This window comes from Calcarisporiella thermophila (assembly GCF_041956535.1).
Source record: "Calcarisporiella thermophila strain CBS 279.70 unplaced genomic scaffold VTP21scaffold_14, whole genome shotgun sequence".
Taxonomy (NCBI): Eukaryota; Fungi; Calcarisporiellomycota; class Calcarisporiellomycetes; order Calcarisporiellales; family Calcarisporiellaceae; genus Calcarisporiella; species Calcarisporiella thermophila.
The window spans coordinates 700,261-727,891 of record NW_027192204.1 but is presented as its reverse complement, the minus strand read 5'-3'; the positions used below and the strand labels follow the sequence as shown (position 1 = coordinate 727,891).

General features: G+C 38.3%; 11 protein-coding genes across 11 annotated transcripts; 9 read left to right on the top strand and 2 right to left on the bottom strand.

The window, feature by feature from the left end:
* Positions 1 to 1,631: 1,631 nt before the first annotated feature.
* VTP21DRAFT_2578 (uncharacterized protein) lies at positions 1,632 to 2,126 on the top strand (the record flags this gene model as incomplete). Its single annotated transcript, XM_069392785.1, has 1 exon — positions 1,632 to 2,126. One exon carries the CDS (start codon positions 1,632 to 1,634, stop codon positions 2,124 to 2,126), a length of 495 nt encoding a protein of 164 aa, XP_069250466.1.
* A 2,060-nt stretch (positions 2,127 to 4,186) lies between these two features.
* VTP21DRAFT_2577 (uncharacterized protein) lies at positions 4,187 to 4,735 on the top strand (the record flags this gene model as incomplete). The annotated part of the gene is made up of 1 exon (XM_069392784.1): positions 4,187 to 4,735. One exon carries the CDS (start codon positions 4,187 to 4,189, stop codon positions 4,733 to 4,735), a length of 549 nt encoding a protein of 182 aa, XP_069250465.1.
* An 87-nt stretch (positions 4,736 to 4,822) lies between these two features.
* On the top strand, positions 4,823 to 5,620 carry VTP21DRAFT_2576 (uncharacterized protein; the record flags this gene model as incomplete). Its single annotated transcript, XM_069392783.1, has 1 exon — positions 4,823 to 5,620. The coding sequence occupies one exon, from the start codon at positions 4,823 to 4,825 to the stop codon at positions 5,618 to 5,620; it is 798 nt and encodes a 265-aa protein (XP_069250464.1).
* A 4,580-nt stretch (positions 5,621 to 10,200) lies between these two features.
* Positions 10,201 to 11,592, bottom strand: VTP21DRAFT_2575 (uncharacterized protein; the record flags this gene model as incomplete). The annotated part of the gene is made up of 3 exons (XM_069392782.1): positions 10,201 to 10,600; positions 10,656 to 10,858; positions 11,386 to 11,592. 3 exons carry the CDS (start codon positions 11,590 to 11,592, stop codon positions 10,201 to 10,203), a joined length of 810 nt encoding a protein of 269 aa, XP_069250463.1.
* Positions 11,593 to 11,651: 59 nt separating this feature from the next.
* Positions 11,652 to 12,287, top strand: VTP21DRAFT_2574 (uncharacterized protein; the record flags this gene model as incomplete). Its single annotated transcript, XM_069392781.1, has 1 exon — positions 11,652 to 12,287. The coding sequence occupies one exon, from the start codon at positions 11,652 to 11,654 to the stop codon at positions 12,285 to 12,287; it is 636 nt and encodes a 211-aa protein (XP_069250462.1).
* An 847-nt stretch (positions 12,288 to 13,134) lies between these two features.
* Positions 13,135 to 13,449, top strand: VTP21DRAFT_2573 (uncharacterized protein; the record flags this gene model as incomplete). The annotated part of the gene is made up of 1 exon (XM_069392780.1): positions 13,135 to 13,449. The coding sequence occupies one exon, from the start codon at positions 13,135 to 13,137 to the stop codon at positions 13,447 to 13,449; it is 315 nt and encodes a 104-aa protein (XP_069250461.1).
* Positions 13,450 to 15,097: 1,648 nt separating this feature from the next.
* VTP21DRAFT_2572 (uncharacterized protein) lies at positions 15,098 to 16,454 on the top strand (the record flags this gene model as incomplete). The annotated part of the gene is made up of 3 exons (XM_069392779.1): positions 15,098 to 15,353; positions 15,415 to 16,203; positions 16,309 to 16,454. 3 exons carry the CDS (start codon positions 15,098 to 15,100, stop codon positions 16,452 to 16,454), a joined length of 1,191 nt encoding a protein of 396 aa, XP_069250460.1.
* A 2,857-nt stretch (positions 16,455 to 19,311) lies between these two features.
* On the top strand, positions 19,312 to 20,535 carry VTP21DRAFT_2571 (uncharacterized protein; the record flags this gene model as incomplete). The annotated part of the gene is made up of 5 exons (XM_069392778.1): positions 19,312 to 19,376; positions 19,455 to 19,476; positions 19,600 to 19,662; positions 19,759 to 19,997; positions 20,118 to 20,535. 5 exons carry the CDS (start codon positions 19,312 to 19,314, stop codon positions 20,533 to 20,535), a joined length of 807 nt encoding a protein of 268 aa, XP_069250459.1.
* Positions 20,536 to 22,047: 1,512 nt separating this feature from the next.
* VTP21DRAFT_2570 (uncharacterized protein) lies at positions 22,048 to 23,294 on the top strand (the record flags this gene model as incomplete). The annotated part of the gene is made up of 3 exons (XM_069392777.1): positions 22,048 to 22,139; positions 22,224 to 22,330; positions 22,408 to 23,294. The coding sequence occupies 3 exons, from the start codon at positions 22,048 to 22,050 to the stop codon at positions 23,292 to 23,294; spliced, it is 1,086 nt and encodes a 361-aa protein (XP_069250458.1).
* Positions 23,295 to 23,907: 613 nt separating this feature from the next.
* Positions 23,908 to 24,717, top strand: VTP21DRAFT_2569 (uncharacterized protein; the record flags this gene model as incomplete). Its single annotated transcript, XM_069392775.1, has 2 exons — positions 23,908 to 24,172; positions 24,242 to 24,717. 2 exons carry the CDS (start codon positions 23,908 to 23,910, stop codon positions 24,715 to 24,717), a joined length of 741 nt encoding a protein of 246 aa, XP_069250457.1.
* A 1,076-nt stretch (positions 24,718 to 25,793) lies between these two features.
* On the bottom strand, positions 25,794 to 27,625 carry VTP21DRAFT_2568 (uncharacterized protein; the record flags this gene model as incomplete). The annotated part of the gene is made up of 3 exons (XM_069392774.1): positions 25,794 to 26,002; positions 26,064 to 26,531; positions 26,653 to 27,625. The coding sequence occupies 3 exons, from the start codon at positions 27,623 to 27,625 to the stop codon at positions 25,794 to 25,796; spliced, it is 1,650 nt and encodes a 549-aa protein (XP_069250456.1).
* Positions 27,626 to 27,631: the final 6 nt, after the last annotated feature.

Genomic DNA, 27,631 nt, shown 5'->3' with positions numbered 1-27,631 from the left:
GTTACGTTAACAACATTTGTAGACAGACTATGAACCGGTTGAAGAGTATATTAAAAATACTTCTCTCTCACAGGCTCCGGATTCAATAGCTGGCGTATAATCGGTTGCATGCTCTGCCATTCACAACAGAACAAACTTGACTTCCTCTACTAAAGTGCATAAGGTCCAAAACTTAGAGATAATAGAGGCTGGAGCCACCTTAATGTGCTGAAAATGATTCTTTGACTTTCCGATGAATTGGATTGCTGTGTTAGAGCCATATGCGAGATTGCACTAAAATACTACACATGATAATCTAACTTCCAACTTTAGACTCCTTCCTGAAATAAGCTTGGATTGTCAAAATATATTTCAAAACGTTGCTCTAGTGTCTTACTACTCCCACCTTTTTTGTTAAAGTACTGTCGATGCCAGAATTGACGAAATGAATCTACAGTAAGCTCTGGGGGAAAGAACGATTATAGATGGTTTTTTAAAGCCCTTAATTAGAAAGCATTCCCCCAGACAGCGATTACCAAGTGGATCATAACTCTCGAAGCAACATCTTACAAGTAGTTCCATTTTCCTGGAGATCGCCTCTGATGAAGCTGTCGATAGAGTCTCGACCACTGACACTTCAATTTTGCCTACACTATTATTATTTAACTTCCACTTACTTTATACAGATTGAAAAACAACAGCATATAATAGGGCTCCTTGATATTAAAGCATTTCAACTTTCAAATATCCGCTAGCATTGAAGATTGGCTTCGAAACATTTTAACATTCCTTCGTCCTAAGATTCCGCAATATAAACTATCTACTATGAGAAATTCATGATGACGTATCACTTTGATAATGAATTCTGTGACGGGGGTTTTTAGTTGGAGAGAAAGATTTAACTCCTTATTAATTTATTACAATCTCAAATGTACGTATATATATCCAATAAATGATGACGTAGCTACGTAGACAGAGATTAAGAAGATCTGAAAGTAACATATGTAACAAATTCAGGCAAAATAATAAGCCACAAAATTTTTGAAAAATATTTTTTCAAAGATACGTTGCCAATTTTCTGGAATTAAAAATGAATCGGACATTTTTTCCCTATGAACCTGTTACTAGGATTTACGAATATATAGAAATTATGAAAAATATGGGTCGATAGATTACAGTGCTTTAAATCAGAGCGGCAATTTTCAACTGGAAGATAAAAGTGTAATTCTCATCTTGAAGAGACCTTGATACTGTACCAGATACGCGAAGAATAACAAGTCTCGACTATCTATTCTTCCAATTGTAACTGAATTGATACAAATAGATTTAGGAATAGTAAGTAAATCTCCTGATGAACTCATTTATCATCTCGATGCTAAAAATTTTTGTAGATTATGTTCAATTGCACATCTTATGCTAAACCATTCATTGAGACCATCGACGTTTACAATTCAAATATTGTGCTGCCAGTAAATGAGGGTGAAATAGGATCAATGAAACGGCTCCCATCTAGAACAATTATTGAAAAGTCAGTTCTATTAGTGCACACAAATGTCGTAGCAGTTTCTTTTACTCGTACTTCTCAGGCTCGAAGTAAATTATGGCGCTCAGCATTCAAAGTAATACGATCATCAGTACTATACCATAGTTGTATGTATTCTGGAATGCGGTGGTTAAAGCTAGCTGGAAAAGGAAAAGTGTGCAACACTGAGACTATGATGATAGTGATTAGTAGACCTTGGTGTCTACTGGAGATATGCGCAGGTTCTCCCGGCCTATTCTGGGCTATTAACCACGAGGTAACTATGGAACGTGGGGTGATATTGCCAGCTGACGCAATTTGGACGGCTGGCAAATACTTGTGTGGTACACAAGCTGGGGATACCTACACATGGATCAAACACTTGGCCAGATATTTTCATGGTGCTCAACCATCGTCTGTCCCAAGGCAGTGGTGGGAACTGGTTGGGAGACTTTGCGCCCAATTGCATAACATAAGCAATTTTGAAGCCTGGGCTTTAATCGGTATAGTACTTGGAGAAGCGGCCCTCAGGCTATTCATACAGCCGGACACTGAAGCTATAGTGAAGCAGAGCCATTTTTTCCAGCCCAAAAAGCAACGAATCATCAAGAGCGCCATTCTCTAAATGCATAGTTTGGAAGAAAGTAGGGTTTTTTTTTCTTGAATCTTACATGATAGACATATACCCTCTGCACTTTGAGGTCACAAGTTGGTGGATGCACATCTCAACTCGAAGTTTCAGAATGGTATTATTAGCGACAGCATTGTCTTCTAAATTAGAGCGCTGATGAGCACAGGTGAAATGGAGTTGGATAAAGAAAACCTCTAGAATTTTTTATACATACCTAATGGCATATGCACCTGAACTTTTTTGCGATAATCTCACTCTCTATCTACCTGATTCTATGCTGAGAAGCGTTTACGACAGCGAATTAATGCAGGAGACAAATTTTTAGGGATAGATTCTTGTCAATCAACAACCATTGTTGAAAGCTTTTTAATGAGTACCCAATTTATGGAATTATAAGTTATATCCATTATAAAAACTTGATTTATTCGGTGCATTAACCGTCGCTTCGAGAATGCTAAATATTATGTACATTAAACAAACTTTTTTGCGATGAAGATATTAGCTACGAGAATAAATTTAGCAGTGTATATCGATCGTTGATGAGATTTATATTTTATTGTATTTAACAGCATCAACTCCATTTAATTTTGTGTATTATGAAAACCATATCGAAAATATTTTCATTCTTCTTTCATTTATTTCAATAAACCATGCATAAAACATTTATTCTTTGGTACCTGCTCACCAATATAACTTATCACTCTTTGTTTAACAAGGTCAACTCAAATTTATATATTTACTCTAAACCCTAAATGATTCCATATAGCCATCCTAACAGAGTCGATATAATTATTTTTCATTTTATTAATGAGAAATGTAAAATATTAAACTCGAACAGAAATCATTACTCCAGTCATTGAGTTTTGATCCGTCAGATAACCTCAGAAGAGCATAATACCGTATTATATTAAATATAAGAATCTTCATATATATAAGATCCATTAGCGAGCTGCCTTACTCATAACCTAACAATAACGCTGACTGACGAATTCCTTAATTTTCGAAACGAAGCTGAATAATTCAATAGAGGTTTTTCGGAGAGTGTTGATTCGGTGCAATAAAAAAAGTCTTTCTTTCAAAAATTGAAAATATCTTGGAAATAAGATAACAAATTATCACTTTAAATCCACGCAATGATGGGATATAGTTATCGATGTGATATTTTCTTTAACCAATCTCGTAATGATCCTGTATTTCTTTATAATACCAAAATTTCTTATACTGTAAATAGTATAATAAGTTAGATTAAACTTGTTTGTTTTATTTTTAGAAAATTGTTAATTACTTTTAATGGTCTAATGTAATTATAAATATTAAAAATTACTAAAATGTGGGTTAAGATGATAATATTAATTAAACTCGTTTAACTTGGAGAAGATTCAAGCCACACCTATATTATATCGATCAAGAACCTGTTTGTTCTATATTTAGTTGTTTGAATTGAGGGAATTTACGATATAAGATTTACTTCAGAATATCAATATAGTTGGTGAATATATACAATAATACAACTTTTATTAATATATTATAATACTTGTACCTAAGAGTAGGTGCACTTCAGTCTGCTATTTCTATTACCGGATACATTGTGGTAAAAAGTCCTAGAATATTGATTAAGACACTTAATCCTCTCTACTCAGAATCTTGTTTAGGTATTAAAATTAAAATGCCTTGTTCTATATATTCTGTATTAACCTGCTCTCCAATTTTATCCGGAAGAGTTTATGATAATATGTCTTGCAATTCTGGGAATATCTTAAACTTAAATGAAGTCACACGTGGTACAAATTAAATAGTGGAATTCAATAGCTGAGTTTTATTTTATTACAGGTAGATAGACGTGTTAATTGTAACAAATAAAATACGCGTAATGTCTCTATTAAAGAATCTATAGAACCCCATCAGAAACGCGAAAGATTAGAAGAACAGTGAAAAGTTTTATTTTTATTTATGAATTCCTTGATTTTCGCGCCAAGGCGTAATTAGATATCGCGGTTGTAAGTAGCATTTGTTGAATACAAATAGATTAAAGATATTAAAAAATTTTTCAGAATATGAATAATGAACCTAGCGCAAAACCACTTATCAACATCAATTTCGGAAATCAACCGCGCTTGCAATTAAATTCAAAGAATCAATTTGTATGGAGAGTGGCCGGTTATGTTGCCATGCTTGCGGGAATGCGCCTTGTGAGTGCTCAAGATATGGAGCTGGAAGTGCTTCCAAGCACTATAAAGTTGGATTTCATTGGAGCATTGGCTGTAGCTTCAAGTGCACTTAGTATTGAGCATAGTAAAGAAGCGCTACTTTCGCGTCGTGGGCGCTGGCGAACTGCATTAGTAGCTCCAGGATTCGCACTACCAGCTGTCCGAGCTACTGTTGATATGTTACAACACTGGCGTACACCGCGGCTTTCAAACACGGTACAATCTCCTTGGAAACTAATTGAAGAAGTACCCAGTCTTACATATAAGCTGCCTAATCAACGGCCAGTTCGGATGCAATCTGGGATGGTGGAAACCCTTATCGAACGAGATAAGCATGATACTGGTATTGGGAGCCCATGGAGCGATAAAAGAGCGGAATGCACTGTAATATGGTAGCCGGACTCTGAGAATAAGGAATTTATTCAGCATCCTGGAAGACAAAAAGCCAGCATTAAAGGCGCCCTCGCTTGGATTATGTCAATAATGTTGATATGTGGAGTAGAAGTCGTGGCAGTGTGGCAGCTTGATTGGTTCATGACCGCAATGGGTGGATTATTGCTCTATGGTTCACTGATACAAACTCTCTACTTTAAGACGGTAGATTGTTCATATCAGCTGGAAACAGTGCAAAGAGATAATAATAACATAGCCGTGCAACTGGGAGAAGATGTGACGCTTGTAGTTGGGAAATCAAATGAGATTGAAGGTTTATGCCGCAGTAAAATTATTGCGAGGGAACCTCCGACTTGGATGGCATGGGGGTTTGCACTCCATGGAGTACTGCAGGTGCTGGGCAACTTAGTCCTGGTTCCTAATGGCGGGGCATATGCCCAATTTTCATATTTAGTGCTATTGCTAACAGGAATAATAGCACAAACTTTAACCCATGGCTCTCGCACAAGAGCTGGCCCAACTGCTAAGGTACTCTCTGCAACTCTCGCGACCAGGGCTGAAGCAGTAGCGTATGCCGCATATATTACTAGGCTTCCGGTCATTAATATACGCAACCTCGGAATTATCAATTTACCTGAAGCTGAGTACGATACGTGGTGGAAGAACCTTAGCGATTACGTTGACGAAGCTGCTAGAACTCTACAGATACGTCCTTTGAACTCAATTAGTACGGATTATTACGCAACGGATCCAGGAGAAACGAATTGGGCAGAGCTCAATTCTGCACTCAGGCGTGGAGTTAATAGAGCCAGATCCCACTGGCCCATGATATTAGCTGCTAGTGGAGGATTAAATAACCAGGAAACTGAGGTTTATTACAACACATGAAAAATTACTCGAAGTATTATAAGAGTCTGCTAATTTTCTAAACCATCATAAATCTATTTGGAACATTACTAAGATAGCTAGTAATGAATTTTAAGCAACAATGAGTGGCAAGAATACACAAGGAATAGCACTGTACCCCCGCACAGATATTCTATTGGCTTATATCTCGAATCTATTTTACAGTATCTCCCGCATCAATATTTAAACCATTTCAATATTACAGTGTAAATAATGGTGGTAGTTTGTCACGTGTTTATTAAGGAAAATGTATTTAATGATTGTAATTTGAAATAGGTTAATGCATTGTTTTAATATAACTGTGGGTGAATTGTAACTAGCAATTTTAATATTTCAAATTCAAATTGATGCGAATATTATCTTAGGATAGAGAATAAGGAGGAGTCGCAGTACATTGTCGGTTTAGTTTTTAAAGCCTGGTGTGTAAAGAAATAAATTTAACCAAGGTCATTTTCTTTAGAACTTTTGCTTAGCAACGACCTTGACCTATTGACTACCAAACAACTCTTACCTACCAAAAATAATGCAAGCATTTACCCAGAAAAATCAACTTGGATTATCTAGGCTTTAACCTTTTTACATTGTTTAAAACACATGATCATTTATTAGAGTTAGTTTTAAGAATCACTCAATGTTTAGACTAAGAATATGAAGGTAAGAACAAAGTAAAAATGGTGTAGTTTAACTTTTTTATTGAATTCAAGATGAGTTTGTCTTAGTCATCTTGATAGTATATTTCTAAATATACAGTAGTTTCTCCAAAATACTACAAAGAGTGAGAAAAAAAATTTTTTTAATAAGGAATATATTCAGTAGCTTAAGTTTATTAATGCTCTATAAGCTTTTTTATTTTAAATCCTAATATTTTATTCAATTTTAATGCTTATATATTTTATATTTTATATTATAAGACTTATTCCCACTGTAAACGCTCGAATGAATATACACTATAACTCTTTATTCTTACGATAACGAATTGTCATTCAATATGCTGTTATTTATTTTCTTTTTCCTCCAGTCAGAGTCACTATCAAAAAATTACTACAATTCTCTCAGTTAATTGCTCTTTGTAAAAAAGGTAAACTTAAGTGTAGCTTAGAGTGAGTTTTTTTAACAATCAAACCTTTTATTGCTCTTTATGAGCCATCACATTATAATTAGACTTGGAATGAGTGATATTTTTTTGGAATGCATATAGCTTTTACTGCATGATCGGTATTGAAAAGATCTATAAAATAATTCAAACAAATTATACGAATTGAGGAGCATCTTGCATCTCTTCAAACTTTTCAAAATCCAAATTTAACTCTCAAAGCCCAAAATAATCACGCCACTGATATGAATGGTTATTCAGAAGAGGTTAATGAAGCGGTCCACTTATAAATAGAAAAATAACAAAATATCAGCCACTTTGACTCCCTTACAAAGGCGGATCATTTCTAAAATTAACTTTCAGATAGCATAAAATAACTTGTAAAAGGTATTGTATAATAGTCTGCTATCCTTAGTTTCATTATGATATTAAAACCTAAAAAACACGTATTTAAAGAGACTTGGAGAATCCGCGTTTTATGTCCTCACGATTACAATTTGATTGTTTAGCCCTGAACTATTACTTTGGCAATGCATTCAATTCGTTTTAATATCCTATTTCTAATTAGCTATGTGATGGTTATTGTGTTTGCAATGGGGGTACTGGCAGACCCCCCTTGCCTCCTTGAACAGTGTTTACGAACGGATAGCCGCCCTGTATGTGATAACTACGCAAACCGCATATGCCGAGACAAAGGTTGGACATGTGGCCGGTGCTACAATGCTGGTCCTTCTTGCACACGCTGGAATGCCAATTACGAGATCCATTGTTGTGATGACCGCGGCTGTTAACAGGAGTATTTGAAATGAACTTAGTAAGAATCTGGTGGTTCATGTTATCTAAAGTATATATAAGTGTTAGGATGTAAGTTTCCTTTATTTGCTAATAAATATGTATAAGTTTATTTTCCGATTATCTCTTGTTTTAACATGTTATCATGGCTTTCAGAGTATGATCATATAATATTTTGTAAAAAAGGAATCGAAAATAAAGAGAATATTTAAGTTGAATTCTATAATGATAATGCTATCATATTCATTTATTACGTCTTCAAGATCACAGTATTATCGCCACTTATATTTAATGAGATGAGTAGCAATCAGTGCTTCAGGCAAAAACCTACCGGTTTTCAGAATACCAAGCTAAAGTCACATGCTTATATTCGTAGTGATGATCGCAGCACACTAGGGGAGTCCACTTTGTACCATTTAATATGCAATATTTCTTATTTCCTTTCCTTACATTGCTATATTTAAAAGGGTATGCGGCTGCTTCTTAGCATTAACTACGATAGTGTTACAGTAATTAAAACCACCTAGTCTAAACTATTATTTAACAATTAAATGCTAGCTTTTTAAACAATGACATATATCAAATATATACAATTTATATAAGTTCCTGTTTTCATATTTGCAGTAGTAACCTAAATTACAATATCTATTAAAATTTCATTCAATACAGATAAACAAAATGAGAATTAACCTGATTTTTGTTCGTGCGATTCTCCTGTTGGTTTGTCCCTGAATGTTACGCCTCTCCAGTTGCGGAACTGGGAAGAATCTCCAGTCTCATGAATTATTGAAAATTAGAAATTTTAATTTCCAGCGTAGTCTTTGACTGGCAGCAATGTTAATATTCATAAATATGGATAAATTTGTTCCACTATTGCTTGTGGGCATCCCATAGTTCCCGCGTGGTGTGGAAACCTAACAGTCTGCTGCCTCCACTTTTTTGTTGATACTTCCCATTTTTCTCCCTAATGTTCACCCGATCTGTATATTGTATAATACATATCAACAATATGGCTAATGGGCGACAAGGGATTCCGAAAGGAAAACAGGAAAAGACTAATCTTGTGCCTATTGTGATAGTTGAGAAATTCTTAAATAGCCAAATAGACCTAGAGTATGCAAAATACGATAATTTTATAGAAATAATTTTGATAAGTATAGTCATAATGAAATTCTAGAAGCTGAATTCAAGGTCCTTTCAGAACGGTGAGAGGCTGAATACATGGAACTGTACCAGGAACACTAGGAGATTGTTAGGTTGTTTGTTGCTAAAACTAATGATGGTACGGAAATTAATTTAAAGAACTGAGCTCGAGGAACCAGAAGGCATTGTCAGGACGTGACAAAAAGCTCTTTATTTTGATGACAAGTATATACCACCAACCATCTCTTTTACGAAAGTCCTTTTGCTTTATAGGGTAAACTGGTAAGGCTTCTCGAATATCGAAAAGGAACTAGAGGCGCAGTATTATGTACACGTTAATGCACACTTGGTCAACACTTAAAAAATGGCTTCGGGTCGACAAAGTAATCCAGCTCCTGGGAAACACAACCCACCCACGAATACATCCACTCGGACGATTGATTATGAAGTTATATTCGACCCATTAGAGAAATAACTGCAGAAGTGGATCCGAGATTACATTGAAGAACTGCAGCCTTGGCAAAGCGAAGAGGATGAGAAGTCCAACGATGCACAAGTTAGGGTAGAGGTACCTGTTGCCAGTACACGCTGCCAGCAATGCCGTACAATTTAAGAAGAGGTCATTTCGAGTGGAGATTGCATCTGAAAACTGCACATCCGCCACCAGCCACATTGAGGTTCAAGACGGAAAACATCAATGCGCGTCCCTAACAGCTATAATTGAACTAAAGTCAACTGAAGGCACTAGGCCAACTTATTTGACACAGAACTCGGCATGGAATATGAGTCTGGAGATTTAATGGTGACCATTGACCAGGATAAGTTTGCATTTCTATAAGGAAGGACACTTGGTTTTGCAAAGAAAAATAAAGACAAGGTTTATTCTAAAGACAAGGGGAAATTGACTAAAGAAAACTAAGGGAAGAGTGACATTGACATTCCTAAATCTAATTCTGACGAATGATCGTGTGTCTTAAATAATGTAAAAAGGATAAAAGTATAACTAAGCTAATGTGGGTTTTCATGGGTAAATGCTTGTATTGTTCTTGGCGTATGGGTGTTGCTTGGTCTTTGATGGATCAAGGTCAATGCTAAGGTTCTAAGGACATTGGACTTGGCTAAGTTCATTTCCTTACAACTTCTATGGAAGGGACTTTGCCGGAGCAGAAGCTTTATGGCTGGAGATTATTGTCTGCATGACCCAATTTGTCAGCCATGTGTGCGGGGATATCACTCTGTGAGTGGACATAAAGCACCCCGACGCGTGGTCTGTAAACGGGTTGACCTTTGATGATATGTGAGCGTAACAAAAATATCTACAATATAACACCATAATAATAATAATATCATAAATAAAAGGGATATCCTCACCTTTATGAAATAGAAGATCGGTGAGGATTCATAAATGAATGGGCTCGTATATAAATAAGAAATCACAAATAACTCAATATGGTTTTCACATGACTAAACTTAAGATGTATCTCATAAACACAATAAGACGACTAACTATCAAAAATAGTAAAGGATATTAACTTTATCTCGGTAGCATAATGAGCTGAGTTAATCCTGTTACAGCAGCGTTGAGCGCCCCATCGATACGGCGCAGATTTCCCGCGCCATGATCTGTAACGCAACCCCACGCCATCACTCCATTTCCTGTCTGTTTCATTGTGGGTTGGATATGTCTACTACGAAGCGGTTCTCCCTTGCGCTTGTAGTAGTATTGCTTTCCTGTTACATTCGTAAACGTTAATTTAGTCTCATCGGAAAACATTACTCGTTTCCAATCTTCCACAGTCCAATTTATATGCTTTCTCGCGAACTCCAGGCGACGTCTACGGTGCGCAGCTGAGAGAAGAGGTTTCTTTGGGAGCACTCGAGTCAGCACTTCTTCTCTTTGGATTACCCTTCTCACGGTATCAGCGGTCAATTCTCTGTTGTATTCCTCTTTAAAAAATTTTCTCACATCGGTTGAGTTTTTGCACTGACCCGACGTCATCAATGTCACTATCTTTCTCTTCTCTCTTACTCAAAATACGAGGGCGGCCAGCGGGTCGTCTATTAAGATCGGAGCGTCGCTTTACTTCTTCTCTTACAATCTTGGCTGCTGTAGTGAAATGAATGTCCAACGCATCGGCGATTTGATAAGAAGATTTTCCCTCCTTTGCGAGCTGAATTATGCTAGAGCGAATCTTGTTTGAAAGAGGCTTAATTTTAATAACAATAACCGTAGTTTTTCCTCCTTAATTTTCCACTGAACAATGACACATCGACTCCAGTTACAGTTTTAATAAACGAGAAGCGAGAGAATAATATCAAATATGTGAATAAAGAGCATTCAAACATCAAAATGGTACTATAATCCAAAAAAACGGCAAAATATAGATATGCATTTTTTCAAATTCAGTAGCCCGGTTAACCGGTTTTCTTTCATTAAGCCAGGGTGGCATATACCTCTGAAAATAGTGTGGGAGATTTTTCTCAACATATTTTCAGTGTTCCCTTGAAAGTAGCTACTGAAATATTTAGATTTTAACAAAATATATCCATCTGTGACTATGTTATTGCGGTCGGCTGTAAGGTTGACCATGAAAGCTGATCTGCAACATGAGCTGAGGAGGGTGTACGTCACTGGCCTTTCGTTATAAGGGTCAAAGAACTTTACAAACACCTGTTCAATATGCGGATTAAAATGTCCAAGGTATTTAACGACGCATACCTTGGCTAGCATACCGTAGAAATCCTGGTAACGGCAGACTACCAGAATAACTTGGAGAGGACCCTCTTCACTCTTGGCTTGACGGTAGATCACGAGTATGATCCTACCAAAAGCTTGGACCCAAAGGCGGACGAGGCTATCAAGGCCAAAGTCAAAGCCTGGTCCAAGGTATGCAACGTTGAACACCTTGGACATTTTAATCCGCATATTAAACAGGTGTTTGTAAAGCTCTTTGACCCTTATAAACGGAAGGCCAGTGCTCCTATATGCTCCCGTCATGTAGAGCACAATGCGGAATAGACAAGCTCATCTTCTTCGCGGATCCCAACGTGGTGTCATTGGCAGTAAGATGGCGTCTCAACACCTTCGGCATCGGGAAACGCTGCCCTGAATGTCGGCAGCACTTCAATAGAGCCCACGTACTCTATTGTGGCCTACTCTCCAACAACATGAACCTGAGCGAGGCAAACTTTGAGGCCAAGACGGAAGAAGCCCGAGCGAATCACATAGATGGCCACTATACCATCCCGGATTCCCTCCTGAACCGCCGCCAATATGCAAGATTCGCCAGATGCATCTACTCATCCGGCAGTTTGAGGATTAGCAGAAGAAAAGTGGTTGAACGATCTCTTTCTCCACGAACCACAAACAAAAGACCAGACCCACTCCGGAATACCGGTTTTGTGGCTGAGCAAATCTCACAAGGAAATTCAACAATTTCTCGGCATAGCATCTTACTACAGACGATTTGTAAAAGGCTTCGCAACCATAGCCAGCCCTCTAACCCAACTACTCGTCAAGAATGTAGTTTCACTTGGGGCGATGAACAACAAACTGCATCCTATACCCTAAAAGAGCGACTGACCACCGCGCCAATCCTTGCCCAGCCAATCTTTTCCTAGCCCTTCATTGTCTACACAGACGCCAACAAAACCGGTCTCGGTGCCGTTCTTGGACATGTACAGGATGACGGAAAAGAACGCGTTATCTGTTACCTCTCCAGACAACTTAGCCCAACCGAACGAAATTACAGTGCCACTGAAATGGAATGCCTTGCCGTCATTTGAGCTCTCCGCAAGTTACATCCTTACATCGATGGATAAAATTCCAACTAACAACCGACCACAGCGCACTACAATGGCTCTTTGACTTCAAAGGTTCCGACTCTCGACTCATTCATTGGACACTGGAAATTCAACCACATCGTGAACACATGCACATTGTTCACAAACAAGGAAAAAAAACATAGCAATGTCGACCCCCTTTCTCGTAACCCACTTCCACTTGTTAACTACATATCGACCACTAATATAGCCCCAGAACTTTTGAACGACCTAATACAAGGTTACAACCAAGACTCACACTTTAACGAGCTCGCCCGACTCCTGAAGTTACCCCAGATTCGCTCAACATTCACGATAAATCAAAAACCAGCCGATTTCAGTTACGAGACGACCTTCTTTACTTCCACGACCCCACTGACGACTCATAGCGCCTCTGTGTACACAATTACAACGACTTACGACTAAGGTTTTTACAAGAGTCCCACGATACACCCATCTCAGGACGCCCCGGTTACGACAAGACATACCTCAAACTTGGCAGAAACTTCTACTGGCCACGCCTATCTCGCGATGTGAAGCGATAGCTAACTGCGCTTCTTGCCAAAGGAACGAGTTGACCAATCAACAAACACCCGGTCTTCTTCAGCCACCCCCCATACCTCGCGATAGATGGGAACAAGTGTCGATGGGTTTTATCGTTGGTCTACCCAAAACTAGATCCGGATATGACTCTATTGTTGTGTTTGTCGATAGGCTCACCAAACGCGCTCATTTTGTTCCGACAAAGTCCACCGTCACAGCGCCGGAAGTCGCACGTCTCTTCTTCGACATTGTGTTCCGTCTACATGGATTACCGCGTGTCATTGTGTCCGACCGAGACAGCATGTTCACCAGCTCATTTTGGCAGGAACTCTTTACGTGGGCAATTTATTTGAATAAAAAATTTTTCGGGCACTTTTTCCCTATGAGCCATAACCTTCGAAATACACCTTTTACATGATACGGCTTGGTTTCAAATAGCTATTCTAACGCCGTCCTGATAGTACAAGTTAAACAATATCGAAGGCAAGCTGGTTTTAGACAGAAGAAAGATATCACTTTTTATTGTTTCTTGGATCCATTGCCATATTCTTAGATCTGATAGAGTAACTAATTACTGTATTTACTTATGACTTGGAATGGAAGTGTTCTTTTATTCTTAACCAAGTTAACCTATTCAATCTACTGTAACATCGTTTCTTGGTATACAGGTAAAATGGAATTGATTCAAGCGGATGATTAGAGAACCGTATACGGTGCCGTAATCAAGCTGCTAAACAGCGAGTATGAATGTAAAGGAATATCCAAGAGGGATAGTTCTTATTTCAGTCCTCTATCAATTGGACTATTGCGAGTGTTGATGGGGTGTTGACGGGGTGTTGACGGGGAATCAAAAATATCCATATTGTTATTTTTTTATTTGATGGCAATTGGCTAAGCAGATTTTTCTGCTGCTTTCAGACGTAAAAGATATGCACAATGTCTTTTTTCAATAGAAATCAGCTAAACTCGGACGTATTCTCACGCTTTTGGCTGTAGATTACAGTCAAGCGCAAAAATTTTCCGAATGAATCCTCGCGCGTTTGGCTGTAGATCGCAGTCAAAAGAGAAAAATATTCTTTCATATATGGTTAACTCAATAAAAGCTAAACCTTAAAAGATAGCTTGGGACGATACCAAATTAGGATATATTGGAAGCGGAGATTAAAACTAGGCGAGCCAACTTTAAATTTATGGTCTGATCTTATACGATAACGAGGGCTTTTTGTAGGGAATTTTGTGACTAAGGGAAGGTTTCGTTTTCACTGTGTCAGTTTTAAGCATTTTACCGTTACATCGATCCAAGCATTTTCCAAACGTGGACTTCTTTCAGTGCTGGTTCACACTGCCCAATCGTCATCCGCATCATCTGCAAGCATCATCCTGTAAGGCGTCCTCTTGAGAAAGTTGCTTTGAGCTCATTGCGACTTTCGAGGCCACCCTGCGAACGCCTTTTAGGATCGGGTAAAAATAGGAGCGTAGGGCTGAGAAATAGGACGCCCGGTTTACCGGGTTGTTCCGTGATCTGGACCCTTTAGTTCCAAAATTAAGTTTTGATTTTGCTTTTTCCCAGCTCTCCTATCGGAGCTTATTAAAGAAGCTGCAAATTAAATCGAAATACCAGTTGAAATTGCATTTTTCCAATATATGCGATTGCAGAGAAAAGGTAAAGCCCACTCATGTAGCATATATTCCGATTTATAACGTTTTTATAGGTTGAGTCCCCCACTTGGGTAAGTTTACATGTAATTTATGTAAAACAGACTGTATTCTAGGCTTGGTTTATGTATAAACTATATCATCATGATGTTTAATTTGAACCATATATTTACTGATACCGTGCCAACTGGTTAATTGTTTACATTCAACTGCAGATTTTAGGTGAAATTTACAATTTGAGAATTTGAGAATTATAAGCTTTGTTATACTCCGATCCGATAGAGATAGGCGGTTCAGTAGGAGAGTTTATAAGCTTATAAAGGGTGCTTGGAAAAAGTACTGGAACTATTTCTTTCTAGGTTTCCCCCTCAATAGATTTTACCACTATAAGCGTCGCTAGTGTTGTCTCCATGGCTATGCTTAGGGCTACACTTGCAGCCCTCCTTCTATCATTCTTGCCATTTGCTGTTGCTGTCGCCATCCATCCGGCAGGCCATCCATCGTCCAACAAAGTCGACTATGATGTGATCGTGGTCGGCGGTGGCCCGGCTGGTCTCAGTGCTACGAGCGGCCTGGCTCGAGTTCGGAGAAAGACCCTCATGTTAGATTCCGGTGAATATCGCAATGCAGCAACGAGAGAAATGCACGATGTGATCGGTAATGATGGTAAGCCAGTGTGGTATTTCTAGAGCTCAGATACCAGTGAAAGTGACAGGCAAACTACTAGGGACTGTTCCCAGTGTTTTCCGAGCTCTGGCACGCGAGCAGATTAGCAAGTACCCCACCGTCACAATGAAGAACGCAACCGTAATGTCGATCACGCCCTACAACAACGGCTCGCGTTTTCGCGTAGTTGATGACAAGGGACACGACTACACTGCGCGCAGAATCATCCTGGGCACTGGCATGAAGGACATCCTCCCCTCGACTCCAGGGGTAGTGGAAGCCTGGGGCAAGGGCATCTTTTGGTGTCCCTGGTGTGATGGCTACGAGCACCGCGACCAACCTTTCGGAATCCTAGGCCCCCTGCCAGATGTCATGGGCGGTGTCCTTGAAATTAAGACCCTGAATTCCGACATCATCGCTTTTGTAAATGGCACTTACACTCCTGAAAACGAAGCTGCTTTGGCTGCTAAATACCCCAACTGGAAAGCACAGCTTGCGGCATACAACGTCAAAATCAATAATTTAACAATCACCTCTATCGACCGCCTTCAGGATGGTGCGGAGGTTCATGATCCAGAGAAGGGCCTGCAGTTCGATAAGTTCCTAGTGAATTTGGCAGATGGCTCCAGCGTGGAACGTAATGCCTTCCTTGCCAACTTCCCTTCTGACCAACTCTCGACTCTACCGGCTAAGCTAAATCTCACTATGGTTGATAAGAAGATTCAGGTAAACAGTGATATGCAGACGAGCCTTAATGGGGTATACGCAGTTGGAGACGCCAACAGCGATGGAAGTACCAATGTGCCACATGCAATGTTTAGTGGCAAGCGGGCTGCGGTTTATATTCATGGTGAGTTGAATTCTTATTCCATTTTTTCCATTTTTTTTTTTTGCACTTTCGTTTTTTCTTTTCTGTTGCTGTTTTAAAGCATTTATACTCATCACGCTCTTCTAGTTGCTCTCGCTCGTGAGGAGTCTCTGGCTTCGATCTCCAAACGTACGCTTTCGGCCCGGATGTTGGAGGAGGAGACGCATAGAATGATTGGCAATGACCTGGAGGAATTATGGCATAAAGTTGAGCTTCGAGCAACAGAGAACTAAAGTTTTATAGCATATGGTATGATGGTTTAAAAACCATAATTTTAATATTCATTTGGGATAGGTTCTTGATTCAGAATCTCGAACTCATATCACAGTCAAACTATTAGTTGATGAAAATTTTCTGATGATGCCTAATATAATATATATAATCCAACATAATAATAAATAAATAAACAATAAAATAATTATATATTTTTTATAATAAGTCTAATGGATGATGAAAAAGCTCAGGAATGACAAAAGTCTGATGAATTTTTACATTACATTATTCGCTCTACTGTATCTTAAATACAGAGAACTTTGAAATAAAGCAACTGTAACACCACAGACTCTTGATCCTACTCAGATCCAATTGTGACTACATTCCTTTACCTTTACTGAATCCAATCCTCTTTCGAATCACTATGTTTTCCCCTATATGAGCCAACCTTTCTTATTCTCTTGTTCCTCACCTCTTTCTTTCTACTATTAAGGTCACCTCTCTTCCCCCCAACAGCCACAACTGTTACAGAAACATCAGAAGAAAAACTATAAATGCTAGCGTTTATATAAATTGTAAAAGTTTCACATCTTTTATGAAATCTTCATTTATATAGAGTTCACATTCTACTCTAATCAATCAATTATTTTAGACTCACTTGTAACAGGACGGCTCGCTTACATCTTTTCTCATGATATGATATAATATCATGATTATTAACTTATTATGGCTTAGCTATTACTTTGTTATTTTTTCGTAAAATATTTATGTTAAGATATATTCATCGGAGATTTCATGTTCTTTTCTTATTTAAAAACCAGTTATTGTTTCTTTTTGCTCCTCATCGATCTCTATATTTTATTAAGATCATCTGTCTACTTTACGAGCCTGGTTACATTATTTTAACAGTTCATATTCAAGTTTCTAGATCAAGATTCAAGATTCAATTGTAAAGAATTCAGGAAAAAACTAGAATGTTATTCAAGAATCAAGGCAAAATCAAGGTTAAAATAGATAAAGAGAAATCAAGAAAAGTCAAGAAAAACTAAGATTGTACATCAAGAAATACGAATAAAAGGCATGTTTATACTTGTCATGAACTGATAGAACGTTGTAGAAAATTACAAACGACCGAACTTTCCAGAGAAATCCTGATCAGCTCTCGTTTCGTTACAGATATGAAGATGAAACCCTTTGTATGGAATTTATTGACGTCAGAGTTGCCCCTTTGCCGTCACAGTAGTGCTTAAATCCGTATACTTTGGTAATAATTGCATAGTAAATTAACAAAACCATTAACTTTGATAGTGATAGTGATAGTGATAGTGATGGATGGCATTTTATACCTAAGAATCTTAGTAGCCTTATGCAAAATTCCAGTACTCTTTCACTTGTGCTCTCTAATGGCAAAGCATTCACAGGCAGACAACGAACAGTTGAAGAGTATATTAGTAATACTTTTCTCTATTTCTCTGGCTCTGGATTCAGTCATCGATCATTCTTTATCTATTGCATGCTCTGTCATTCACAAAAACAAATGTGAGCCCCTCTTCTACAACATAATGTTCAAATGTTAGAGATTCTAGATGTTGGAACCTCGTCAATATGCTGAAAATGATTCTGCGATTTTCTGATGAATTGGATTGTCGTGTTTAAGTTCGTATGCGATAGAGAAAATATTACACACGATAATTAAGTTTCCGACTTTGAACGCCTTCCTGAAATATAATGTAATCTCGGATCAACTAAGTATATACCAAATCCCTGTCTCCATGACTTATTACGTCCATCTTTTCTGTTAAATTTCTGTCGATGAATGTGTTGATGAAATGAATCTACAGCAAGTTCTGGAGGAAAAACGATTTCCCATGCTCCTTTCTAGCGCCGTTTATAATTGGAAAAATTTCCCCAAACGGCGGTTACAAACTCTACCATAACTCTCGAAGTAGCATCATACAAGCAGATCCATTACTCTGGAGATCGCCTATGGTAAAGTTGTTGATAGAATCTCGACTACTGAAGCTTCAATCTTGCCCACACTAATATTACTTAACTTCCACTTAATTCATACGGATGGAAAAGCAACATCATGTAACAGAGTTCCTTGATATCAAGGCAATTCTACTTTCAATTGTCCACTAGCATCGAAATCTGTCCTCGAAACAATTTCGCCTTCCTTTTGCCTCCATAATATAACTCTACTAATAATGAGAAATTCATGATGACGTATTGTATCACTCTATGAACTCGAAAATAATAGCTCTGCAAAAAATTATTTATCAAATATACGTGACTAGTTTATATAATAGTTTATATACAAAATGTAAAATGGATAATTAAAAGAAAAACTCCGTGACAATTATTCGTATACCTCCGATCATCATAATATTTTGGTAGCAGTAATGTTAAAATTATTTTTAATAACAATACTTACTAGTGATAGTATTCATTCAGGAGAGCAAATTATGTTCACAACAGGGATGCCTCAATTTATGGTAGACATTGTAGTAAGTAAATATAATTGGCCGTAATAATACCCTTCTCTTTGTCAGCTTAATACAGAATAACTAATTTTTATTACAACGGATTCTCTTGTTTCCGTTCTTCCGCTGTGACTCCTCTCAAAATGACTAATCCCAACCAATGGTTATGATCCAACAAGCGGTGATTCATATGCGACTGTATATACCGCACTTAAACGGAATTTATTTAACATAAACAAAGTATACGTGACACCAATTTTACCAAGATATAATATTATATTCTGACTAAGCCTTGGCATACTATATATAATATAATCTAGGAAGCATATGCTTACCCTGTTCCAAATTGTCTCAATAATTCTGTCTTAATTTAGTAGCGTTTAGTAATTTCACGATGGAAATATCAAAGTTATTTACCGTTAAGAACAAGGTTGTACTTGTTACCGGTGGAGGTCGTGGGTGAGTGTTATTTGTGATAATTAGTCAATACCGTCTTGTTTACAAAGTATCTCACTTCCTCTTATATGTTGTATATAGTATTGGAGAGATGATCGCAACTGTAAGGATTCTATAATTGCGAAAGTTTATTGCGAAAGAACTATAGCTAGACAAATTAAACCAACTGAAAAACAACCTCATTTTCTTCATTATTATCTCATTATGCCACACATTGTATATATAGGGATTCGTTTCTAATGGCGCGAAGGTTTATATCTCCAGCAGATCTGCCGATGTATGTGATAAGGTAAAGCAAATATCCCTTCAATGATTCTCCATTCTATGGATCGCAAATTACCTCTCTCTTATAAAATATGCCTTATTTTATTGAAATATGCTCCAGGTCGCTGCCAGGCTTTGCGAACAAGGACCCGGTCAATGCATCAGCATTCCTGCTGATTTACAAAGCTCAGAAGGAATAAAACGACTTGTTGAAGAACTGAAGAAAAGGGAGGATCATCTCGATGTGCTAGTAAATAATGCAGGAGCATATAATTCGCAAGAATTTGAAGCTAGCACTGAAGCAAAATGGGACGAAATAATCGATTTAAACTTGAAAGCGCCTTATTTTTTGACCAAATCGTAAGTTATATTTTTTAGTGTTTGGAGTTTTAAAATGATTTTTAGAAAAGTTTGCTTCAAGCATTTTGAAAATCGAGTAATTGACTAAAAAGAGTTCTTTCTGCTTGTTTGCATGGACAGACTTATTCCGCTCCTAACTGCTAAGAGTACACCACAAGATCCGAGCCGTGTTATTATGATAGGCTCAATTACCGTATGGGTGAATTCGTCGATACCAACTTATATGTACAGTATATCCAAAGCTGGACTTCATCGGATGACCGAGGCACTTGCCCCTCTACTAGGTCAGCGCAATATCACTGTGAACACAATTGCACCAGGAATATTGCGATCAGAAATGACGAAAGAAGTTTTTTCGCAATTCAATGAGTCAATGATAAGCGAATTTATCAAGAAAACAATTCCAGCAGGCCGCCCAGGCTCAGCCGAAGATATTGCTGGAACATGTATTTATCTAGCTTCACGTGCGGGCGCATACACGAATGGAGCAACCATCGTAGTAGATGGCTGCCTTGCACACTCTACTGTTGATATGTAGATTAACGCAGGATTAGATTAATATATTAAATAGAGTTTTTAAGTGTCTTGGAAATACCACAGTATAGAGTAGAGATTTCTAATATCGAATAATAATAATATGAATACTGAAGAATGAATGGAAAAGGTTTTTCTGAGCATGTAATTTACAGTTGGTCTAAGTAGTATGATATTTGGGAATTGAAAAGTGTTATGTAGGTAGATAAGACCCTTAAATATACTAAAGTCTTTTATAGCTTACAGTATAAGGCTTTAAGCTCTTTAGTATCCATCAGCCTCATGTCAAATCTTTGAATCTGTTGGCCTAACGAGCCCTATGTGTTCTACAGAGGATTAGTCAATTTGCGAATTGTTGGGGGGAGAGATTTTATGGAATAAACAGACATACAGTAAACCATATTATTTCGCAATTTTATTATAATTGTGAACATAAAATATGTTAAAATTTGCACTCTTTTTATTAACTTCTAATAGTAAATCACTGACAATACTTAGTACTATCCAAAGCACAAAAATTGTCGACATGCAGAAACCTAAAGCTTCCCAAAATGCATATTACAATTTTACAATTTCAACCCCTCTCTATCGCTCCAAGTTTTCCTATTTAAATGTTGCTTTCATGTGCTCTAAGGATTGTGATTATTTTGTATAGTATTTTTAACGATTTTGTCTACTTCCATCCTCTAAGGGTAGTAATAATATAGTCTATAACATTAAAATTTTGGATTATGATAACGTTTTTCGAAAAGGTGCTATATTCAACATTTTATTGAGAAGAAGGTTAGATTATAGGTTTTATATTATCATCTGTATTAAGATGCATGTGGATTGATGGATTTTACATTCCTTATTTCAAATGGTTTATTGACCTGGCAAGCTAGTTAGAAACACAGTAAATTTAGAGATAGTGTTGCGTCACAAACTGCAACGTCACATACTTTTGCAAGATGTATTTCCAACGACGTCCAAACAGATTTTATACCATACGGGAGCATGCTTTAATTTGTTTTATCGTGTCATCTACTGTGACTTAATCTGAAATCGATAATGTTTATTACTATGAAGATTATTCGGAGATATCGGAGATTCATTTCCTCTAAAAATATGCTCATGGCCGAGAATTTAAAAAACCAAGCATTATTATGCGCCGAATTTTGGACATTTGTACCAACTTAATTTTGGTTGAACCAATATATTTTCTGCGAATCTTCTTTCTCTAATGATCACTTGATTTTTTATCGGAGTTTTCTTATGGGTACTTTTTATAAGATCTTGCTATGCGTCATCACACTTCAGCTTGCAGACATCATAACGTGAAATAATAAATATTCAAGTGCATTTTTAATCATGGCTCTCTGGGTATACTTTTAGGACTCCACGTCACATTGATACGTTCATGCTCACCCTTTTTCCCACGATAGGAGAATACTTCAATATTTTCGACAACTATAAGTTTCAAATAAAAAGGACTGGTTCTTTTTCATTTCCCATCATATCTTGGAAGCGACAATAAATGACAAAAGCAATCGACAAGGCAAATCCTGCCTATCTTGACAATCCTTGTTGGGATCCAACTGTGAGGGACGATTATAACCATGTCAAAAGGTGCGCGCTGGAATCTGACTTTGTATTGTGTTTTTCGCATCATATATATTTTGAATATTAACACTACCTCCTTTTTAAATTCAGTGTATCACAACCTCTTATCTTAGACTCTATTCTTGATCATATTGGGAATACCCCTCTCGTTCGTATAAACAGAATAGCAAATTCAGAGGGACTCAAGTGTGATTTGCGTACTATAATAATTGGATAGCTTTTATCAGTCATGGATCCGTGTTGTTAACTGCATTTTTTTTTTCATTATTTATAGTTGCCAAGTGTGAGTTCTTCAATGCTGGTGGTTCCGTCAAAGATCGTATTGGTAAACGCATGATTGAGGAGGCTGAAAAGCAAGGCATTCTAAAGCCCGGAAGTACGATAATTGAACCCTCATCGGGAAATACTGGCATTGGGTTGGCGCTCGCTGCTGCTATTAAGGGATACCGCACTATCATCACACTCTCCGAGAAAATTTCTCAGGATAAGGTCGATGTACTAAGAGCACTAGGTGCTGAGATTATTCGCACTCCGAGTGAAGCCAAATGGGATGCGCCTGATTCTAATATCAGTGTTGCCAAGCGGTTAAACAAAGAAATCAAAGATTCTGTAATTTTAGACCAGTTCAATAACCCATACAACCCCATTGCTCACTATGATACTACTGCAGAAGAGATCCTGCATGCTTGTGGCGGAAAAGTAGATATGTTTGTGGCAGTTGCTGGTACAGGAGGCACAGTGACTGGAGTCGCACGCAAGCTGAAGGAGAAATGCCCTGAAGTCAAAATTGTGGCAGTAGATGCTCATGGGTCAATTCTCGCCCAACCCGAATCGCTCAATAACAGTGTGAATAGTTATTTGGTTGAAGGACTTGGTCATGAGTTTATTCCGCGTGCACTTGATCGGTCGATTGTCGACAGGTGGTTCAAAGTTGATGACAAGATGTCTTTCTTGATGTCACGTCGCCTTATTCGGGAAGAGGGCTTGCTATGTGGCGGTTCTTCCGGCTCTGCAATGGCTGCCGCCATTGAAGTTGCAAGAGAGCTTGGATATGGCCAAAAATGTGTGGTACTATTGGCCGATGGAGTGCGCAATTATATGACCAAATTCTTGAATGATGGGTGGATGAGGCAGAACAAGTTCATTGACGATGGATTGTAACGGGAAGAGATTGAGTAGAGCAAGGGTTAGCTTATATAAGTTGTAAATTAAGATAAATCCGGATTGTCATGATATTCATTTACACTAATAAATATTAAAATATAAGTGATTTCTTGGTTGTTCATTGGTGTGTGATCATACATACTGTACATATGATCACCAGTATATAAATATACTGGGATTACTGTTGTCTACATTAATACAATTTAATAATCTAAATTTTATCCTAAAGCTATTTGAATAGCTCCGTGTATTATAGAAGTTAATGCATCTAATGCGGTGATCATCCCTTGAAATAAATATACAAAACCTGGTTTTCGTGCAATACAACCACTACACGTGGCCACGCCACCAGACGCTTTGGAACAATCTATAGAAAGGATTTTCATAGATGAAATTTCCTTTTGTGCTTTAAATTCCCGATTGTGGCTTATCGCATGAAATGGCTTGGCTGCTCAAAGGGTAATTTTTTTCACGGCTCTAATGACGTAGTCATTGTAATTGAGCGGCAAGCAGCTTGGCATTGAGAAAATAGACTATAAAAAGACAATCTGCCAGTGAAACCACGAAATTAAACTACGCAGCCAACAAACTCTTCAAATTTATCCGGATAATGCGTGTATTAGTTGTAGGTGGAACTGGAAACGTCGGAAAGCTCGTCTTACAGCAGCTACTTGATAGGGATATCAAAGTACGAGCCATTGTTCGCTCGCCTGATAGCCTGGCCGCTACACTTGCCTCCAACCCAAAGCTCTGCTTAATTAAAGCAAGTCTGCTTGACCTCAGTGAAGACGAATTGATCGCGCATGTCAAAGGATGTGACGCCGTCATATCCACCCTAGGACATAATCTAAATTATGCAGGGGTCCCTTTTCTCGGTAGGAAACTGCCATTTAATTCCCGGTACTATGTAAATCACCTTCTCTGATCGCTTAGAGCCTTTTTAGGTATTTGGGCTCCCCCACACGACCTGGTCCTGAGGGCATCCAAAATGATTTGCTGCGCCATCGAAAAAATACGCCCAGCCACTCCAATTAAGTTCATCCTTTTAAATACGGTTGGTGTTGAAAACCCAGTTGGGACAGACACTCACGTACGGAGCCGCTTTGAGAAGACGGTTGTCTCATTATTGAAAACCTTGATCCCTCCATACACGGACAATGTTCTCTCAGCTGGGTACATCAGCAAGGAGATTAAGACTGGACATCCATATATCGAGTGGACTGTTGTCCGCCCTGACTCATTTATCGACGGTGATATTTCCGAGTATACTCTTAGTGAGTCAATTCGCCATCCCTTTTACATCCCTGATAGGACCACCAAGGCAAACATTGCTCACTTTATGTGTGAGTTAGTGGTGAATTTGGAGACATGGAGTAAATGGAGGTTTAAAATGCCAGTTATCTTTGATGCCAACCAATAGCCACAACCAATCTGCAAGTATTACCTATCTGCACAGATTTTGTCTAGTATCTGTTTATGACTGCAAGGAGATTATTTAATCAATTCATTTAAGCGACTTGGTATAATAATGGCGATTATAAGCCGATCTGGTGACTTGCACAAAACCCATTCTGCCACCATCTTTCATAAATTTGTTATTTTTCTCTAAGCTACAGTCTTTTTTTTATTTTATGATATTCAGATAACTATTTACATTGAACTCAAATCGAAACATGAAATTTGAATAAATACCGCGCAAACTAGGCATCAATGCGCAATGCTTTAACAATGACCAAATCTTCTTCCTCACCATATCCCGCAGCCAGTTCTTCTCTAAATATCCCATGGATAAATATTGGAATCTCTGAGTTGATCATAACCTCATTAGTCTTTTTTTAAAACAAATATATTGATGCCGAGCTTACCTTAACAGAACTAGGTGATTTGCCAAAGTCTGAATCTTGAATAATAGCATACTCGTGTTTGACCATCTCCTCTATAATTAGAGGAACGCTGGCTATCATTCTTGCACTAATGGCTCCTGCAGTGGTGGGAGTCAGAATACCTCCCTAATAGACCACCAGGTCAGCTTTTGCACTAGATTTATTCCATAGATATCCAACACGGAGCAATATCTGAGTTAACATTATGCCTGTGTCTCCCAAACTGATCGCAGAAATTTTTTCGAATATTTTTTTCAGTCGACATATGCGAACAGTCGCTTTCTTATGCAACGATCTAGGGCTGGCAACAGCTGACAGAGAGAGTAAAGGGCAAAATTCGAGATAGCAGCGTCAAAGTGGAAAGTTCCATTTTTGAGAATATCTTAGCTAGATGAGCAATTCATAAGCAATGTAGACATGGCAAATAGATGAACAAATTAAGGATCCATCGTCATGTACGTTATGATATTTACTCTATTGCCTAGGATTGAATAATTAAAAGCTAAGTTTATCAATAAATTATATAATGAGGCTTTAATCACTAATACATTAATGATTAAACTAATGATATTAAAGCTATAAAGGCTTTGGAACATTATCTATTTATTTGATATTATTTAAATACTCGGTAGCTTGGGTTCAAATCTTCCGCCACGATGGACCCCCGAGCCACATTATTTATAAGTGCATCCCGCATTACTACAGCCCTTCTCGTCTGCTGGTTCACATCGTAAGCTTTCGATGTTACGGTAGTCATGAAGAGGAGAAGTTTTGTCCCATCCTTCTTCGACCACGCACACATGACAAGTGCCCCGTGTGCAACTTCCGGATTTATACAAAAAGCAAACATTTCCTGGATCCGCTCTCACTGAACCCCATCCGCCTAAGTCAATGGGTGAATATCTGCAAGCTTCTCCTTGAATTCTATTGAGTTCACCACCAATGTTTTCCTCCCGGTAAAATGTGACACCAGCTCGGCATTGTGGAATTTGGCCTCCTGGAATAACAAATAGATCTGCGTCTGAAATCTGTCGAATATTTGGATGGGAACCAGCCACACATTGTAGCGTTGGTAGATCTGGAATCCATCGCCGCTGACAGCCCTCCATCCAATACACTTTTTCAGCGCTACCTCTGAGTAATGTGTCATCTGCACGTGAGGCCAAATCATCGCCTCTAGGAATTAAATTAAGTTCACTCTCCGTAATTTGGAGCACATTCTCTGGCCTGCCAAGACAATTAAAAGTTGATGGGTCAGGTATCCAGCGCGCATTACAGTTCTGCATCCAATATACACGCTCAGCACTTCCCCGGAGTGGTGTACCGTCTGCACGTGAAGGCAAATCTTTACCTTTTGGAATTGAATTCAGGTCATTATCAGAAATCTTCAAAACATTCTTTGGTTTTCCAAGACAGTTTAATGTTGATGGGTCAGGAATCCAGCGGGCATTGCAATTCTGCATCCAATATACGCGCTCGATTATTATTGCTTCCCTTAAGCAAGGTATTATTGTCCCAGTTTGTCATCGGTGGCCCTAGTACTATGGCAGCGAGGTCTGCAGGGACAATTAACTGGATGTCCGAGTTACTTTTACCCAAACATTGCAGGGTCGCGTAAGTGATTTCGCGGCGTTTACATCCTTGAATATAGAATATGGGTGCAGCTCGGCGCTTTGAGGTGTTTTTCTCTTGGACCAATGTCCCATCGGGCAAACAAGGCTTGGGTTTGCATACACTCTGCCCATAGGTAGCATTCCTGCATCCATGGGTACAGGCATCAATTTCCTTTACTATAGAGCCATATACTCCATCGCACTGGTATAGCGAATCGGGCTTGCAGTTGAGATTAATAGAGAGAGTGCTTAATTGAGCGCCACAGTATGTGCCGTTGTGATTTGATTGTTTGGGATCCGTGCAGAGACAGATGGGTGAAATGCACTTATCACATTGGCAATAGGAAGAAAAGAAGGGACTATTCACATTTAAGGAGTAGCTATTATTGCGTTGCGGCCAGGATTCCCACACTTCATTACCATGACGGTTAAATATGGCCAACCGACCTTCATCCAGGATTTTCGCGGTATAGGGTGGATTTTCGCGGTCCAAACCATTTACTGTCTTCCATAGTAATCGTTTTGTAACGTCTCGAATAGCAAGCTCGCCAATGTTGGTCAGGACCATCTGGAATGGACCTTTAGTACCATTGATATTTGCAGAATAACTGGAATACATGGTCCGCATGCTATCCTTTATGACTAGATTACCGGTATTCTGTAGAATTACTTTGAATCGTCCATTTGGCGAGACTAAGCCGGTGTTTTGCGCTAAATTACTGTTGCAATCAGAGTTCAAAGAAATCATGGAATCCTTTTTTAGTAATTCGATTTCGTTGCTTATCTCGTTATGTGAATCTTTCTGACCTCGCTCAGGACCACTAGTCACCATGTCAGT